Below are 16,418 nucleotides of genomic sequence, written 5' to 3'. Positions count from 1 at the left end.
GATGGTAATATGGGCACAATCTAGATTACTTATCTAGATTGTTCTTGTGCTAATAAAAGATGGATGATCCTCCTAGAATAAATCTTCAAATTAGAAGATCTTCTTCAATATTCACCCAAGAACAAAACCAAATAATTTTTTTTTAGCTGAAATGTGAGTATATATATATTATATCAAAAAACCAAGTTTCATATACAAGGATAGGGGTTCAAACCCCAGCAAGCTCAGAAAACAAATAAAACCTTACAACCATTCAGACAAACAAGCCTCACTACACTACAGGCAGCTTAACCAGCCATTGGTGATGTGAGACAGTCCAGGGCCAGCTTTAGTGCACCCTCTTTTTCCTGCAACCTCCTCAATCTGAGCAGCTAACAATTCAGGCCTCATAACAGAATGTTGGAGTCTTGTGGTGTTTCTCCGATGCCAGACAGTGTAAAGATATACATTGAAAACTATAGCCATTGCTTTCCATTGTAGACTGTCTTGCCTACCATTCTGCAGCTCAGTAAGGTTAGGAAATGATCTCCCCAGCCAGACAGCAAGAGCTGCCTTGATTCTGCAACTGTAATTACATTCATAGAACAAGTGAGTTATCGTTTCAGGTTGTTCTCCACAAATTAAACATAGGTTGTCCTCACAGAAGCCAAATTGGAATAGCTTAGCTATGATATTTAACCCCTCCTGCATAATAAGCCAAGTAATGATTGAGTGCTTGGAAATGTTCCAGCTGTTCCATACCAGAGAGCACCAATCCATCTTAGGTTGTTGAGTACATAGCCATTTATAACCATTCTTGAGCGTGTAATCATTCTCATCAGGCAGCCAGCAGTTCTCACCAAATCCATCCTTCAGTTTATCCTTGATTTTGCAAACATTTTTCCAAGTCCAAGGAGAGTCTGCAGGGGGAGAGTAAGACTGTCAGTCTTGCTCTTTCAAGTATACATTACTGATCCACCTTATCCACAGCCTATCAGCTTTAGTATACACCCAATTCACCAATTTACCTACAGCTGCCCAATTCCAATTCTCCACTTTCTTTACACCTAAACCACCAGCATCCTTGGGCATAGAAACCCTATCCTAAGCTACTAAAGGGACTATGTGGTAATCAGGGCTCCCATTCCCAAAGTAATTTCTGCAAATTGCTTCAATTCTCCTGATTACAGATTTGGGAATTAAGAACATAGTAGCCCAATAGCTTTGGAGTGTATTTAGAACTGAGTTGATAAGAGTAATTCTGCCAGCATATGAGAGTTTTTTGGCACCCAATCCTTTAATCTTGCTGATAATTTTTTCAGTTAAGCAACTACAATCCTTCTTGCTTAGTTTACCAGGTTGAATTGGAACCCCTAGATACCTGAAGGGCATTGTACCTTCCAGAAATCCAGTGACTCTCAAGATATCAGTTTTATGCTCAGGCCTCATACCACTGAAGAATATTTCAGACTTGGTGCTGTTCATTTTCAAACCAGAAGCATTAGAGAAAGAAGTAAAGGCCTTCATAAGGAGAATTATAGAGGGAGCATCCCCTTTGCAGAACATGAGAAGATCATCTGCAAACATCAGGTGGGTGAGCTTTAAATTCTTGCAGAGGGGGTGATAGTGGAAGGGCCATCTTTCTGTAGCAAAAGCAATTAGTCTAGTCAAATACTCCATACAAATTGTGAAGATGAGAGGGGAAATTGGGTCACCCTGTCTAAGCCCTCTCTGTTCTCTAAAGTATCCAAAGTTGTTTCCATTAAGAACCAGAGTAAATGAGGTAGATGTAATGCAAGCCATGATCAACTTAGTGAAATGGGGAGGGAATTGGAGACCAGATAGAAGCTGTTCCACAAAATCCCATTCCACAGTATCATAAGCTTTTTGTAGACCAATTTTGAAGAGACATCTAGGAGACAAATGGCTTCTTGTATACATATGCACAATGTCCTGACAGATTAACGCATTCTCAATGATAGACCTGCCTGGATAAAAGCACCCTGGTTGTCATGAATAAGGTCAGGTAAAACTAGAGCCAGCCTGTTGCATAGGAGCTTGGATATGACTTTGTAGATCATATTACAGCAAGCAATAGGTCTAAATTGCTTAACAAAAGTAGGCCTATCACACTTAGGGATAAGAGTAACATTAGTGGCATTGATCTGTTGAAGCAACTAACCTGTAGTAAAGAAATCAACAACAGCTTCATAAACATCCTTTCCAATCAAATCCCATGTGTCCCTGAAAAATCCACTGGAGTACCCATCAGGCCCTGGAGCTTTGTCCTTAGGAATAGATAAGACTACCTGTTGAACCTCCTCATAAGTGACAGTACTAGTAAGGATAGCAGCATGCTCAAGACTACACATCTTGCCCTTGGCCAACACAGCATCTTTGACTTCCTCGGTTGGACTACTCATACCAAGCAGATCCTCACAATAATTCAAGAAAGCATTTTGAATGGTTTCAGTGTCCTTGCATAATTTTCCTTCCTTGTCTTCTATTTGGATCACTCTATTTCTCAGGCATCTCTTCTTAATAGCACAGTGGAAGTAGGCAGTATTGGCATCTCCTTATTCCATCCATTGAACTTTTGATTTCTGTTGAAGGAAACTATCCCTGGCTTTAGTCAATTTTCTTAAATTTTCCATGAGATTAATTTCTTAGGCAATTAGCTCTTCATTCTGATCTTTACTAGCAATCTGGACCTGAACATCAGCTAGCAAGTGTGCAGCTTGGCTAGTCTGATTTTCAATATCAGAGAAACATTCATTATTAAGAGCCTTAAGTTTGTACTTCAACTCCTTCAATTTTTTGGTCAAACAGAACATCTTTGTCCCAACCACAAGTCTTTATTATAGAGATCATCCATCTTTATAAAACCCAATAATTTAACAAATACTAACTAGATATTTGTTAAATCTACCCTTGATAATATGTAAATAACACTAATACCCTTAGTATTTATTTTTGATTACTAATAATCTTAGTAAGTGATGCATATTAATTTTTAGAGAGATAATCAATTTTTCATTCACATGCAAAATGCACAAGTGAGCAAGTGTGTGAAAATGAACAAATTGTTGGTCTAAAAGGAGGGAGTGGCCGGTTGAGAGAGGGTAGAGTGAGGGAGTGGTTTTTCTCTTTTGTATGTCCAATAGATTTGTACATAAAATAGAGCAAAAGCTAATTTAAGGAAGAGTATAAAGCAAAGTGAAATGATTATGTTTATAATCATCCACTACACTCTATTTTACACAGTCCAATGCCTATTTAAGGGTCCATTTTGGTTCTTATATTTGTCGCACAAATACGTGTAAATTTTATATACACATCGTTTTATGTTTAAATGCTTCCCGATTAATTTTGTCCAACACTCCGTAAATATACGTGTACCGCTACACATATTATTTACGTACTAACATTAATCACATTAATCAATTAGTATAATTTTAGTGAATTAAAAATTAATTAACTAAAACCCGTCTCATAAAATTTATTATTTAATTATCGCATAATTAAATAATAACTACCGCGCCACGAGTTCGCAACTCGAAATCTCTCAAAAAAGGATCGCCTAACCTTTTAGACTATAAATCAAGGGACTAAATAAATTGTATCTCATACAATTAATTAGTTGTCAATTGGGGTTCGTTCCTTTAGGTGTGACCGAAAGAGGTCAGTTGATCACCGTCATCTCACGACAATAATGTCAAACTATAGTCAACCAACCGTTACTGATTTACGTTAATCAACTGACGAGGATCAAATAATTAAATATCCTGATGATATTCCTTTAATGAGATTTATTATGTAAACGCACTATTGTGGAGGACACTAACTCCAACAATCTCCCACTTGTCCGACACAAGGTGTGCGCTACCAATCCTCTTGTCCGTTTTAATCTCCCACTCAATGCAAGGTGTCTTTCAGGTCGCACTTGCACATGAACATATCGCGAATGGTTTTTTCGATCGGGAGTGTGACTACTAGACCGGAAAAATCTCCCACAGATTACTTCCGAGCGTGGCTACGCATTTATAGTCACAACTCCTCGAGTGGCCTTGAGATATAGTTACCCAACGTGGGTGGACAATTCCTATATGCCCTATCTATCTTTGCCCAATACAGATAATTATGACTCAGAAGATGTCCTTTGGCCTCCTTTCACGGTACGACCTAGGACAAAAACCAAAGTCCTCGCTCAGAAATTGCACTGACTTGGATAATAGTCTCCAGTCAAAAGAATCGACTCATAGGAACATCTTAGAGATCCCTGCCACGACCAAACATCTATAATAGAACTAAGGGACTCTCTAAATGGTCACTGTCCGGCAAAATGTCACACACTCTGTCTATGTAATCGACTAGTCATCACGTATGACCTCATGGCGTTGAACAACCATCAATCGACTTAAAATCTAGTCACTCTGAGACGTGACCTCATTAAGTGACTAGGGACAAAATACAATGTTCATCTTATTCACTTGAATAGTGTTCAACATTGTCTCCACAACTTATTCAGATAAACATGGTATTAAAAATTTAGTCACACTAAATAAAAGATTCATAAATGAATGCTTAAACAATGAATGCGATTATCATATATATAAAAAGAGATACACTATCCAATTATTACATATCCATAATCTAAAGAAAATCTGGTATCGTCTCAATCCCATTGCGACGATATGACCATCATGCTTAGCCTTTGATAAAGGCTTGGTTAAAGGATCTGCAATATTATCGTCTGTCCCAACCTTACAAATGTCTATTTCCTTCCTTTTCACATAATCTCTAATTACATAGTATTTTCTTTCAATGTGTCTAGATTTTTTACTAGACTTCGGCTCTTTGGCTTGAAAAATAGCCCCACTGTTATCACAATATAGAGTGATCAGATCTTTGGGGGAATGGACTACTCCTAGTCCCTCCATGAATTGCCGAATCCAAACAGCTTCCTTTGCAGCTTCAGACGCTGCAAGGTACTCAACCTCTGTTGTAGAATCCGCGGTAACGCTTTGCTTGAAGCTCTTCCAGCAAACAGCTCCTCCATTTAGCATAAACACATAGCCATATTGGGATTTCATATCATCCCGATCGGTTTGGAAACTTGCGTCCGTGTAACCTCTTACATGCAACTCAGTTTCTCCTCCAAACACTAAGAACGAATCCTTAGTCCTTCTCAAGTACTTAAGGATGTTCGTTACGGCTATCCAGTGACTCTCACAAGGCTTGGCTTGATAACGACTTGTCATGCTCAAGGCATACGCGACGTCGGGACGAGTGCAAATCATAGCATACATGATAGACCCAACAGCGGAAGCATAAGGGACGGTCTTCTTGTGTTCAATCTCCTTAGGGGTAGAGGGAGACTGTGACTCGCTCAAAGTAATCCCTTGGCCCGTAGGTAGAAATCCTCTTTTAGAGTGTTTGATATTGAACTGGTCAAGAACTTTGTCAATATGAGCTTCTTGACTCAATGCTAGTATCCTCTTGGACCTATCTATATAGATCCGAATACCCAAGATTTGTTGTGCCTCTCCCAAGTCCTTCATCTGGAAGTGATTCCCTAGCCACTCTTTAACGGAAGTGAGCGATGGAGTATCATTCCCGATGAGCAATATGTCATCCACATATAGGACAAGAAATGCAACCTTACTCCCACTAAACTTCATGTATAAACATGGTTCTTCAACACTTCTAGTGAAACCATATTGTTTAAAAACATGATCAAAACGATGATTCCAACTCCGAGATGCTTGCTTAAGACCATATATGGACTTCTTGAGTTTACAAACCTTCTTAGGGTTAGATGTTTCCACAAAACCTTCAGGTTGTATCATGTACACTTCCTCTTCTAGAATCTCATTCAAGAAGGCGGTTTTGACATCCATTTGCCAAATCTCATAATCATGAAACGTGACAACCGCTAAGATTATCCTAATGGACAGAAGCATTGCGACTGGAGCGAAGGTTTCGTCATAGTGTAAACCATGAACTTGGGTGAAACCTTTTGCCACCAATTTAGCTTTGTAAACATCTATATGTTTATCCACGTCGAGCTTAATTTTATATATCCATTTACACTGAAGGGGTCGCATTCCCTCAGGTAAATCCACCAAGTCCCATACTTGGTTCTCGAATATGGAATCCATTTCGGACCGCATGGCTTCTAGCCAGAGCGAGGAGTCGGGACTAGACATGGCCGATTTGTAGGTAGTGGGTTCGTCACTTTCCAAAAGTAACAAAACTCTATCCTCTTCGATGTTACCAAGGTAGCGTTCAGGTGGATTAGAAATCCTACTTGACTTTCTAGGAACGATCACCATTGCAGAGGAGGAGGGAACGTTATCCTCCACGTTCTCCTCTACCTCATTCTCGGTTTGTGGCTCTCGAACATCGTCAAGTTCAAATTTTCTCCCACTATGTCTTCTAGAAATAAACTCTTTTTCTAGGAAGACATCATCACGAGCCACAAACACTTTGTTCTCGTGTTTATTGTAGAAGTATTAGCCACTTGTTTCCCTTGGGTATCCTACCAAAAGAAATTTGTCAGACCTGGGTGCAAGCTTATTGTCAGACTTGATCTTGACATACGCTTCGCAACCCAAAAGGCGCATGAATGACAAATGAGGGACTTTCCCTGTCCATATCTCATATGGAGTCTTATCGGCCGCTTTAGTCGGGCTTCGATTTAGTGAAAATATTGCAGACAAGAGGGCAAAACCCCAAAAGGAATCAGGAAGCTCGGTTAGAGTCATCATAGACCGAACCATGTCTAATAAAGTTTGGTTTCTTCTTTCGACCACACCATTTAATTGTGGTGAGCCAGCAGGAGACCATTGTGATACTATACCACAATCATTTAGGAGTGAATCAAATTAAGAATTTAGGTATTCACCACCACGATCGGATCGCAGGGTCTTAATCTTTTTATCCAATTGGATCTCTACTTCATTCTGAAACTCCTTAAACTTGTCAAAAGTTTCACTTTTATTCTTCATCAAGTAGATATACCCATATCTACTCAAGTCATCAGTAAAAGTAATGAAGTAGTGAAAACCTCCTCTAGCGGTGATGGTTAATGGTCCACACACATCTGTATGTATGAGAGCCAATAACTAACTAGCTCGTGTCCCTTTTCCCGCAAAAGGTACACGAGTCATCTTGCCTAAAAGGCAAGACTCTTATATACCATAAGATTCGAAATCAAATGGTTTGAGCACTTTTGATGAAGCAAGTCTCTTAATGCGTCTTTCGTTTATGTGACCTAAACGACAATGCCAGAGGTAGGATTCATTTGGATCATCCATTTTGAGCTTTTTAGTTTCCACATGATAAACGTCATTAACATCATTTAAAACATAAATACCTCCAATTGAAATGGCATTGCCATAAACCACATCATTCAATGAAAAAGTACAACTATTGTCCGTAATCATAAAACAAAAGCCTTCCGCGTCTAACACGGAAATGGAGATGATGTTCTTGGTTAAAGTTGTTACAAAAGTACACTTATTTAAATACAACTCTAGACCACTAGCTAAAGTGACCACATAGGTCCCCACGGAAACGGTCGCTACTCTAGCTCCATTGCCCATGCGGAGATCCACACCACCTTTTGCTAGTGCTCGCACGTCCCTTAAACCCTACAAATGATTACAAAGGTGAGAGCCAATTCCGGTATCTATTACCCAAGTGGAAGTGTAAGCATAATTAACGTCTATCACATAGAGAGAGGAAATCATACCAATAGGCGTCAAACACCCTTCCTTGGGGTCCTTCAAGTATTTGGGACAACTCCTCCTATAATGCCCCTTCCCATTACAACGGAAACATTCGGCCGTGGAGAGTTTGACATTCTTTGCCTTGGGTTTGCCATTCTCAACGGCTTTCCCCTTTCCCTTGTCTTATTTCTTGACGATTTCTTGAATTGGGACTTTTCCTTCCCCTTTCCCTTCTTAACTCCAAGGGACATGTTCTTTAACTTCATAGTTAGAACATCCCCTTTGTCACTTCCACTAGCTTCCATATCCCTCTTCGCTTGTGTGAGGAGAGCATGAATTTCATGATAACTCTTATCCATGCCATTCAAGTTATAGTTCACCCTAAAATGGGCAAAGTTGGTAGGAAGTGAGTGGAGGATGCGATCCACCACAAGAGTCTTAGAAATCTTACATCCTGGACACTCTAGGATGTCGACATATTCGACCACTTTTAGCACATGGGGACCAACCTTTTGGCCCCTCTCAAGCTTTTCTTCAAAGAAGCGTGCCGTCGCTTCGTATTGGCGGACTTTTGGTGTTTGTAAAAACATAGTATTCATACGAGTGAATATCTCGTACGCATTCAAGAAAATGCATGAAAGCTTGAGATTTGGGGACATCGACCATATCAACACATTTTTGATATCATTCGACATCCTCACATGGTCATCATAGGCGGTCCGCACCGCCGATGAAGCCCTTGGACCGGGCGTAATGGGAGGGGCATCGGTCAAGTAAGTGAGCACGTTGTCGGACAACGCGACACTTTTGATGTTGGATTCCCATTCAAGAAAGTTACTACCATCATCTTTTAAGATTCAGTTGTCCATTACGGACCTTAGCCATGAATCTTTGCCTATTGTAGTAGTCGATGGAGTTGATGAAGTTGCCATTGCGAATTAAAATGCTACAACAAAATATGGAAATATTAACATTTATTGTTTTAATTTTACTTGTAAAACATCTTTAACAAGTTTTAACATTTATATAATGATCTTCCACTAAATTATATAAATGATTCCAAGACCCAATTTTTAAACAAAAATGAGCATCGCTTAGGCGAAACATCCCATAATCGTATAAATTCGGTAACCTAATGCACTACTACAAATCCAGGCAACTACAATGGCCCTTTAACAACGCTTATTCACGAAAATCACCATAAGACGTTGTAGAACGGATGGCGCGAATTTTACTAAAATTAATTACAACGGTTATGGTTCCATAACCGTTGTTATAGGTTTTAACATCGGGTCAAACATGCACAACCGTTGTTAATAATTTGGTGCAAAATTGGCGCAAAGTTATTGAAAAGTAATTACAACGGTTTACTATGGACCCGTTGTTAATATATTCTGTAATGACAACGGGTTTTTGTATAACAACCGTTGTCAATACTTTCCATACTATAAACCACACAAACACAGATCAGCTACAAACACAAGACACAAACCTAACACAAACACAAACATACACAAACACAAACACAAACACAAACACAAACACAAACACAAACACAAACACAAACACAAACACAAACACAAACACAAACACAAACACAAACACAAACACAAACACAAACACAAACACAAACACAAACACAAACACAAACAAAAACACAAACACAAACACAAAAACAAACACAAACACAAACACAAACACAAACACAAACACAAACACAAACACAAACACAAACACAAACACAAACACAAACACAAACACAAACACAAACACAAACACAAACACAAACACAAACACAAACACAAACACAAACACAAACACAAACACAAACACAAACACAAACACAAACACAAACACAAACACAAACACAAACACACACTTTCTCATCGTCTCTTTCTCTCTTTCTCATCGTCGCTTTATCATCTCGCCGTCACTGTTGGTTTCATCGTCTCTTGCTTTCTCTAATTATCAGGTAAATATGCATGATTTAATTTAGGTTTTGTCATCTCAGTCATTATTTTCTTTCTCTAATTATTTCATTTGCATAAGTTTTTATCAATCATTATGTTCTTTCTCTAAGTATTATTCGCTTAATTAGTTTTGTCACTGTTGTTTTTCTGCGTTTATTAGCTTGTAAAACAAATTAAATAAAATAAAACAAAGAAGAAGCAAGATGATAGAGAGGAATGCATGATAAACTTAATTAATATATATATATATATATATATATATATATATATATATATATATATATATATATTATAAATACATAAATTAAAAAAACGAATTACATTGATAAAAATGCAATTCTTAGATATGCATAGAGAGTCTTATTCTCTTCAATGATATCCATCCTCTCCTCCTTAGCTATTTGGAGGTTTCGTTCAGCAGTTGTTATATCGTCATATAGCTGCAACAACTGCTGCTCTGTCAAGCCATTTTTTTTGGCGTCCTTGAGTGCGGTCTGAGGGTCCTCAAGGTAGCTCTTGTACCTGCCCTCGATATCCAGCAACCGGCGGATGAAACTCTTGTTGTACTCGGTCATAATGCATGTATTACGGATGGTGTCATTCATTGTTGAAGGAAGTTTGGAATTTGTTTGAAAGATTTATGGTTTGGAGTTTGTTTTAGCAGTTAGGGTTTGGAGATAGTGAGATAATGGAATGATGGTTGAGATAATGCATGTATTTATACTAAGTAATGTGTCGTTTGAGTTGTTTTTTAATTAATATATGTTTAGGAAGTTGTGCCATCATATCTCTACTTCAAATCTTATAACCCTTCTCATTCCATATATTGTCCATTCATATGCAGGGATTGGCAGTAATAATGCATGGTAATATTTAATTTAATATTTTTTTTTAAATAAACAACAACGGTTATTTAAAAAAAAAAACCCGTTGTCTTTAGTTATAACAACGGTTTTTTATACTGTAACCGTTGTTATAACTTTCCCACCAAAATTTAGTCACCCTTTCCACAACGGTTTTTTATTCTTTAAACCGTTGTTAATAGTTTTCACAACGGGTTTCTTAGAAAAACCAACCGTTGTTAAAACCTACTACAACGGACGCTTTAACAACGTCCGTTTTTTTATATAACAACGGATTTTAGCCGTTGTTATAGCCTGTATCTGTAGTAGTGACGGTTGACTAATTCTACCTCTAGAACTCTTGGTTGACGAATTTCCTTAAATCCATCTACTAGCCCCGGATTACAAGATCGTCTTATACCCCGTTGAGTCCAACCAACTTTGGCGCGTGATAACTGTTTACCACCCTACTTACCCGAGGTAAAAAGAGAACACCCCGCTTGGGCGAGCGTGGCTCTAATGAACAAGGGATTCATAGGTGTTACTAATTGGTAAGGCTAATCTCAATTTTAGTTATGTGAGAGATCTTGTCAATTTAGTCATAAATTCCCTATAAGTGAATTAAGTCGGTGAATGTGAATAACGTGAATTGACAACCGCGAAAATAAAATTCATGTGAGTGGCGATTTTGGCATGTGCGGAAAAATAAAAGCATGCAAGCATATGAATAATCCTTGTATGCATATATGGCCTCCTAGTTAATAAAAACTAGACTATTACATATCAGAAAGCAACTCCTTGGTCCCTTGCCTCTTCATTCCAAAAGTGGCTCCTTCTAGTGGGATTTGGAACACCTTTCCAAAAATAGACTCCGTCTTGATGTAAATCCGTCTTTTGGAAATGCCGGTAAAAATAACTATTACAATTAAATTACATAACTATTCCTATTATACATTAATTAATAAAATAAATAAAACTATTAATTAATTAAAAACCGACGACACGAGATCGTATTTAAATTACAAACAAAACGCTATTCCCATTCATTTCGGGTAATAACGATTAAAATAAACTTGGCCATACTAGGTACAAAAAAAAATACTTTAAATAAATGACAATCATTCATTCAACATAAATAAATGTTGGAGTATGTGTCCTCGACAATAATGCGATCACATGTTTAAATCTCATATTAAGAATGCTAAGGGAAAGAAATATTTTATTGTCAACTGATCCACATTAATCGATAATGATTGGCTGACTAGAGTTTGACATTACTATCCTGTGACGATGGTGATCAGTTGATCCCTTAAGGTCATACATCTTGGGAAACATTCTTAATTGATTAATTAATTAATTGTATGATTGATACAAGTTAATTAATTCCTTAAAATTGACAAATGATTTTGTGAGTAAAATTACGTATCTTATGTAATTTAATTAAATAAGATTCGTACTAAGTAACTAAATTATTTTATTACTTAAGATTTTTTTATTGTTTATGAAACAATTAAAATAAGAATGAATGGTTTATTATAAATAAAAGTAGTTGTGATTTATAATTTTATGACCCATTTAAAGTAATTGTAATTGTTAATACTAGTTAATTTTTGTATGTGATTTATTTTGTTTATATAATGATTTTTAATAAGTTAAAAATGCATTATTTAAATTACATGTCTAGTAACATATCCAATATGTCACACTACACAAATTAACATTTGACAAACTTAAAATGGACCCATTTTAAATGGGTATTCCGTGTAAATGGGATTATAGGGGCTAATTGTGTTTTGTTTATTTAATTAAATGGAAACATAATCATAACCTACTAATGATAGGTTTGCATACCGAATATCTTGAGAAGAACAAATGTGTGCAAGCATTGGGCACTCTCCCTCCCAACCTACCCGGCCACCCTAAGAAAACATGAGAAGTTTTCTCTTCTTTTTCTTGTTTTTCATACATATAAGATTATTATCTTGTTAATAACTTATCTCTCTAGTTTTTGTTGTTGAACACACTAGAAAATAAATCTCACAAATCTCTAATATTATTCCTCTATTACTAGAAGTAGTAATCTTATAATATTAATTTAAGGACACAAATACTAATTTCTAGTAACTAAATTAGTACTTGTATTAAGAGTGATTTCCTTGGTACAATCCTTGAGGAGTAGATTCTACTATTGAATCTAAGGGTTTTGTTGGAGCACTTGGATTTACTTAAGAAGACTAATTTGGTAGGAGACCGATTAGTATAATCCATTCGGCCCTCAATGTAAGATTAATCGATTTCTTCTTACTTTGTATCTTTTGTTATGCATGCATAAGATCTTATTAGTTTATAACTTAACTAAATTTAACATAGTCAGTAGAAGTGTCTAATAAGAGATTAATGAATCTAACAATTGGTATAAGAGCAAGAGTTGTTGCATGCATAATCGGTTTTGTTTTTCCGAGTTAAAATGTTTACATATAAAACTCGTATTTTGTGATTTATGATGATAAAGGCCACAAATGTTTTTTGCATGAATAAAATTCTGTTCCTAAATTGATTTAGGCCATTTTGATGATTTATGGTATTTTATTGCTCTTTAATATGATTTTTAGTATTTTATTACATTTTATTGAATAAAATTTCACTTAAAATGCTAAAATTAGTTAGACTATGATTCTGACGTTGAAATGTTTATACAACCTCACATGCAAATTGTACACATTGTATGTAAAATTTCGTATAAAATGGTTTTATATTGCATGTTTTATGATTTTTTCATGATAAAAATTGATTAAATGGAGGTCTTTTGGTTAAAAATGGTTAGACTTCGTTAATGTCTATGAAATTTTAGTATGTTGTCTCATGGAATATTTACACATTGTATGTAAATTTTGAGATGAAATGGTTTTATTTTGCATGATTTATGATTTTTAGATGTAAAAATCACATAAATAAAGACTATTTTAGCAAAAATAGCTAAAATGAATTTTATGGCATGAAATTTTTTTTCAATGTTTTATATATGATATGAACATCATATCTAAAGTTGCATGTTAAATGTCGTATGATTTGAATGGTTATTAATTTTTATGGGATATAAATTGATAAAAAGCAATTTTAATAGTCATCTATATAAAAATTCGATTTTTGGACTTAAAAATTTGTCATTTAAAGGCTCTAGAAACTTTTTTAGAATATTCAAAATTTTAATTTTGATTTATTGCATAATTTTATGTTTAATTTAGAATTAAAGGGTTAAAATTATGTTTTATACGAATTATTTGTGAAATAAATTATAATAATCTAAGGGTAAATTTATATTAAAATTTTGGAATATTGGGAACTTTCCAGAATATACAAAATTACGATTTTGAAATTTTCGAATTTTTATGACTTTTGGGAATTATTTCCTTATTATTATGAATAATATTGTTCAAAGAGCAATTATAAAATATCAAGTTGAATTATTGTCAAATATTTAGTGAAGACTAAATTTTTGAGTCCTAAGAAGGTTGGGGTAATTAACTTGGACATAGATTTGATTTATGTAATATTGTGTGATTTTAAAAGGTTAATTGTCACAATAATCCCTAAAATCGGGCCAAATATACGATATTAACTAGAATAGGGCAATTTGGCACATCACATGGCATGTTTCATACATATATTAATGCTGCATTTTAATTATGATTGTCATATTTTAATTTTATATAATTTTGAATTATGTAATTTGTACTTATTATGGCCTTAGTTTTTAATTGGTATTTCCCGAAATGAATGGGGATATCGATTCGGTTGTAATTTATGCGATCTCATATCACTTTTATTTTTATTTTAGTTTTTCCTTTCTATAATGTATAAACTAGTTTGAATGCCCGTGCGTTGCAACGGGGTAATAAACTTATTTATAAATGCAAAGAAAAAAAAAGTTATAAGGGTTTAATGTTTACATTCTATGTCTAATGATTGCTTTACATATTATTAAAATATCTCTTTCAAAAAAAATAAAAGATTAATATATACGTGGGTTAGCTCTTATTTATAATCATATAATCACCCTACCTTATACTAATCTTTCGATGTGGGACAATTCTATTATTTATATGTAATATATTCACCAAACTTGGATTATTTTTCTGATGTGGGACAATTCTACTATTTATACATAATATATATTCATCAAACCTGCATTATTTTTCAATGTGGGACAAATAACATACTCAGAATTACACTATCTTTTTTCCACTAAGTTCGATATCCAACCAGATCCTGAATACCGAATACAGACAATTGCTACTCATTATATCTAGTAGTTATATTTAAATTTAATAATATGATCAAGTACTCTCCATTAATATTTGTACGTTGTTTTTCTTCAAAAAAATAAATTCATAATTGAGATACAGAAATTTTCCGTGGTACACCTTAATTTTGTCAGATTTTTCGTGTTACCCCTACTTTTAAGAATCTGCCCACGGTACCCTTGAGGTTCCATTTTTTTGCCCATGGTACCCCTAATGTAAAGGTTATTAAATGGACGTTAAGTTTGATGGTGTGAATAAAATAACGATTAAAAAATAACTCCCCCTTTATTGTTTTATTGGTACGAATATCTCTCTCTTTTAAATGAAAATTTAATTAACTATATCATTATAATATTAGAAATTTCTCATGGTAACTTTGAACTTTGATAGATTACACATGGTACCCCTAATTTTAAGTTTCTACAAATGGTACCCTTGTGTTCACCTTTTTCTTTCTCAGAATACCATTTGACAACTTCCGTCATAAGCCCATTACTCTTATGACTTGGGACGCCTTTTTCTTTTGTTATCTATTACACAAACACTTCATTATCTAATTCCTAAATCCATATTTTATTTAATAAACTAACATTTAATACCTAAATAACAAAACACAAATAGCATGGCATGCTCAATTACTCATCTAGTTACTCATATGAGTAATAGCGTTATGAAAATAAACTAAACACAAGGGTATTATATGTGGAAACTTAAAATTAGGGGTATTATGTGTAATCTACCAAAATTCGAGGGTATCATGAAAAATTTTCGTTATAATACTGACCATTTTGTCGCTCTTTCTCCCACCTAAAAAAAATGTTACAACTTTAAAAATTTAACATTTAATTCAAGATTATGTTTAAAGTCTCTTATATAATAAGTATACTTTGAGAGATTAATATATTTGGGGTGATACCTAAGTTCCAAGGATAAATCCTATTTATAATCATGGGATCACCTCAGTTTATGATAATCTTTTGATGTGGGACAATTTAACTATTTATACGTAGTATATATTTATCACACCTACATTCTTTTTCAATGTGAGACGAATAACATATTTAAAAGAACACCATATTTTTTGAACCTAATTCGACATCCAACCCGATTTAATAATAAGTAAATACTATATTATCTATTAATATTCATACAATTGTTTTCTATTTTTTTTATCATAATAAAAATGTGCAAATGATGTGAACCTATACTCTAATGATAGAATTTTTTTTAACACAATTCTAATTATATTATTTAAACGTAGTATATTTACCACACCTACATTATTTTTTAAATGTAGGACATATAAAATCAATAGGTAGAAAATATAATGATATAAACTTTTAAGAGCACTCCAAGACAGTACTTAAGATACTCAAATGATTTTGGGTTGATGCATGAGTTCCAAGGATGCCTCTTATTTATAATCATGGAATCACCTACCTTATGTTATATTTCGATGTGGGAAAATTCTTTTTTTTATATGTAGTATATTTGTCACACTTATATTATTTTTCAATGAGTGACATATAACATACTATAAAATACACCATCTTTAATATGTGCAAATTATATGAAATCTATACATACTCT

General features: G+C 34.7%; 1 protein-coding gene across 1 annotated transcript; it reads right to left on the bottom strand.

The window, feature by feature from the left end:
* Nucleotides 1–276: 276 nt before the first annotated feature.
* On the bottom strand, nt 277–1,071 carry LOC141601369 (uncharacterized). The gene is made up of 2 exons (XM_074421646.1): nt 1,008–1,071; nt 277–899 (listed from the first exon to the last, which is right to left on the bottom strand). The coding sequence occupies exons 1-2, from the start codon at nt 1,069–1,071 to the stop codon at nt 277–279; spliced, it is 687 nt and encodes a 228-aa protein (XP_074277747.1).
* Between the last annotated feature and the right edge of the window lie 15,347 nt (nt 1,072–16,418).

Source organism: Silene latifolia, chromosome 9, assembly GCF_048544455.1.
Source record: "Silene latifolia isolate original U9 population chromosome 9, ASM4854445v1, whole genome shotgun sequence".
Classification (NCBI taxonomy): Eukaryota; Viridiplantae; Streptophyta; class Magnoliopsida; order Caryophyllales; family Caryophyllaceae; genus Silene; species Silene latifolia.
The sequence above is the reverse complement of the archived record's forward strand: the minus strand, read 5'-3'. Positions and strand labels throughout refer to the sequence as shown.

Excerpts from the sequence above, each read along its gene's own strand:
- LOC141601369 (XM_074421646.1), bottom strand. The coding sequence starts at position 1,071 with ATGCCCAAGGATGCTGGTGGTTTAGGTGTAAAGAAAGTGGAGAATTGG. Across the intron at positions 900-1,007 it reads TTGGAATTGGGCAGCTGTAG|ACTCTCCTTGGACTTGGAAA; the intron begins GTAAATTGGTGA and ends CTCCCCCTGCAG.